This window comes from Salmo salar, chromosome ssa16 (genome assembly GCF_905237065.1).
Source record: "Salmo salar chromosome ssa16, Ssal_v3.1, whole genome shotgun sequence".
NCBI lineage: Eukaryota > Metazoa > Chordata > Actinopteri > Salmoniformes > Salmonidae > Salmo > Salmo salar.
In genome coordinates, this window is record NC_059457.1 from 58,019,386 (window position 1) to 58,022,437 (window position 3,052).

Consider the following 3,052-nt stretch of genomic DNA (forward strand, 5'->3'; position numbering starts at 1 on the left):
ACAGTTCCGTGACGATTCCTCAATTGTTTCAAGTGAGTATTGAGTGAATCTCTTGTATTTATTTTGAACCTAAAAGGTGGAGAAAACCAGAGAATAGATTATCTTCAATAGCTGAATTGAGTCTGGAGTGGATGAAACAAGGGTCTGCACTTATAGGTAAGAGAACAGCTGAACTAATGTTGTCTTTGTGTTAGTACAGGGATGGGCAACCCCCTTTTGTAGGCCCGCGAATCAATTTACAGATCAATGTTTTTTTTTTTTTAGGAATTCAGTCAGGGTCACAACTTACTGTTGAGGGGTAGAATACACAAGGTGCAATTTCAAAATGTTGTTGTGAATCAACATTTTTTTCTGTTATGTCAGTCACTGACAGGTACTCAATTAGCCCATGGCAACAGAATTTCACTTAGGGCCCCCAAAAGGCTAGGACCGGCTCTGACTGCTTAGGGCCCCCAAAAGGCTAGGACCGGCTCTGACTGCTTAGGGCCCCCAAAAGGCTAGGGCTGGCTCTGACTGCACGTGTGGGTATGGATAGGGCCCCCAAAAGGCTAGGGCCGGCTCTGACTGCATGTGTGGGTATGGATAGGGCCCCCAAAAGGCTAGGGCCGGCTCTGACTGCATGTGTGGGTATGGATAGGGCCCCCAAAAGGCTAGGGCCGGCTCCATGTGTGGGTATGGATAGGGCCCCCAAAAGGCTAGGGCCGGCTCTGTGTGGGTATGGATAGGGCCCCCAAAAGGCTAGGGCCGGCTCTGACTGCTTAGGGCCCCCAAAAGGCTAGGGCCGGCTCTGACTGCTTAGGGCCCCCAAAAGGCTAGGGCCGGCTCTGACTGCTTAGGGCCCCCAAAAGGCTAGGGCCGGCTAGGGCCGGCTCTGACTGCATGTGTGGGTATGGATAGGGCCCCCAAAAAGGCTAGGGCCGGCTCTGACTGCATGTCTGGGTATGGATAGGGCCCCCAAAAGGCTAGGGCCGGCTCTGACTGCATGTGTGGGTATGGATAGGGCCCCCAAAAAGGCTACGGCCGGCTCTGACTGCATGTGTGGGTATGGATGTGGTTACACAGACCCGCGAGCCACTGATGAGTTCAGATATTTTGTGACCCCTGACCCCCATCCCTGAACTAGGATGTTTTTGTCTTCCAACAGGAGGGTGTTGCCGCATCAGTCCTGCTCACATAGCGGAGCTACGAAGACAGATACATGGAAACATGTCTGGGTCTGACGCTTCACAGCGGGGACAGGGAAGACCTTAAGACAGATACATGGAAACATGTCCTACATGGAAACATGTCTGGGCCTCCGATGCTTCACAGCGGGGACAGGGAAGACCTTAAGACAGATACATGTCTGGGCCTCCGATGCTTCACAGCGGGGACAGGGAAGACCTTAAGACAGATACATGGAAACATGTCTGGGTCTTTGACGCTTCACAGCGGAGACAGGGAATGAGCTCTTATTACTGCAACAGTATGTAATCACACAGTCAGATTATGCAATTAATAACTATTTTAAAATGACACCTTTTGATATGAGTTTATATAAATGATTTATTAACCCTCATACTAGCAACATATGTTAAATAAAGAGCATTTGGATTGTATTTACATCCCTTGACTTTTTTTTAACGTTACAGCTTTATTCTAAAATTGATTTTTTTATAACAATTGATTACTTTTTCCACATTTTGTTGTTACCACCTGAATTTAAAATAGATTAAATTGTCATTCTTTGTTACTGTCCTACACACAATACCACATATCAAAGTGGAATTGTGTATTTAAAAAATATATATATATATATATATATTTAAAAAGCTGAAATGTCTTGAGTCAATAAGTATTCAACCCCTTTGTTATGGGAAGACTAAATATGTTGAGTAATAACAATGTGCTTAACGAGTAGCATAATAAGTTTCATGGACTCTGTGTTCAATAATAATGTTTAACATGATTTGTGAATGACTTCCTCATCTCTGTACCACACACATACAATTATCTGTAAGGTCCCTCAGTGGACCAGTGATTTAACCATAAAGACCAATGAGGTTTTCCAATGCCTTGCAAAGAAGGGCACCTATTGGTAGATGGGTTAAAAAAAATAAAAAAAAGACGCAGACATTGAATATCCCTTTGAGCATGGTGAAGTTATTAATTACACTTTGGATGGTGTATCAATACACCCAGTCACTACAAAGATACAGGAGTCCTTCCTAACTCAGTTGCTGGAGAAGAAGGAAACTTGTTAGGGATTTCACCATGAGGCCAATGGTGACTTTAAAACAGTTGCAGAGTTTAATGGCTGTGATATGAGAACTGAGGATGGATCAACATTGTAATCACTCCACAATACTAAGCCTGTAAAGAATACAAAATATTCCAAAACATGCATCCTGTTTGCAACAAGGCACTACAGTAATACTGCAAAACATGTTGCAAAGCTATTAACTTTTTGTTCAGAATACAACATATTACTGAGCACCACTCTCCACGTTTTCAAGCATATTTGTGGTTGCATCATGTTATGGGTATGCTATGCTTGTAAACTGAGCAAAAAAAGAAACGTCCTCTCACTGTCAACTGCGTTTATTTTCAGCAAACTTAACATGTGTAAATATTTGTATGAACATAACAAGATTCAACAACTGAGACATAAACTGAACAAGTTTCACAGACATGTGACTAACAGAAATTGAATAATGTGTCCCTGAACAAAGGAGGGGTCAAAATCAAAAGTAACAGTCAGTATCTGGTGTGGCCACCAGCTGCATTAAGTACTGCTGTGCATCTCCTCATGGACTGCACCAGATTTGACAGTTCTTTCTGTGAGATGTTACCCCACTCTTCCTGCAAGTTCCCGGACATTTCTGGGGGGGAATGGCCATAGCCCTCCGATCCAACAGGTCCCAGACGTGCTCAATGGGATTGAGATCCGGGCTCTTCGCTGGCCATGGCAGAACACTGACATTCCTGTCTTGCAGGAAATCACACACAGAACGAGCAGTATGGCTGGTGGCATTGTCATGCTGGAGGGTCATGTCAGGATGAGCCTGCAGGA

At 44.3% G+C, this 3,052-nt stretch overlaps 1 protein-coding gene across 1 annotated transcript in view; it reads left to right on the plus strand.

Moving 5' to 3' along the window:
- zgc:172121 (Homocysteine S-methyltransferase) overlaps positions 1–2,124 on the plus strand; it is a 7,280-nt gene extending 5,156 nt beyond the window's left edge. Inside the window, 2 exon segments of the mRNA NM_001139790.1 lie at positions 77–156; positions 1,145–2,124. Of these exon segments, the coding sequence (NP_001133262.1) occupies positions 77–156; positions 1,145–1,251 (187 nt within the window). The 3' untranslated portion in view covers positions 1,252–2,124.
- Positions 2,125–3,052: the final 928 nt, after the last annotated feature.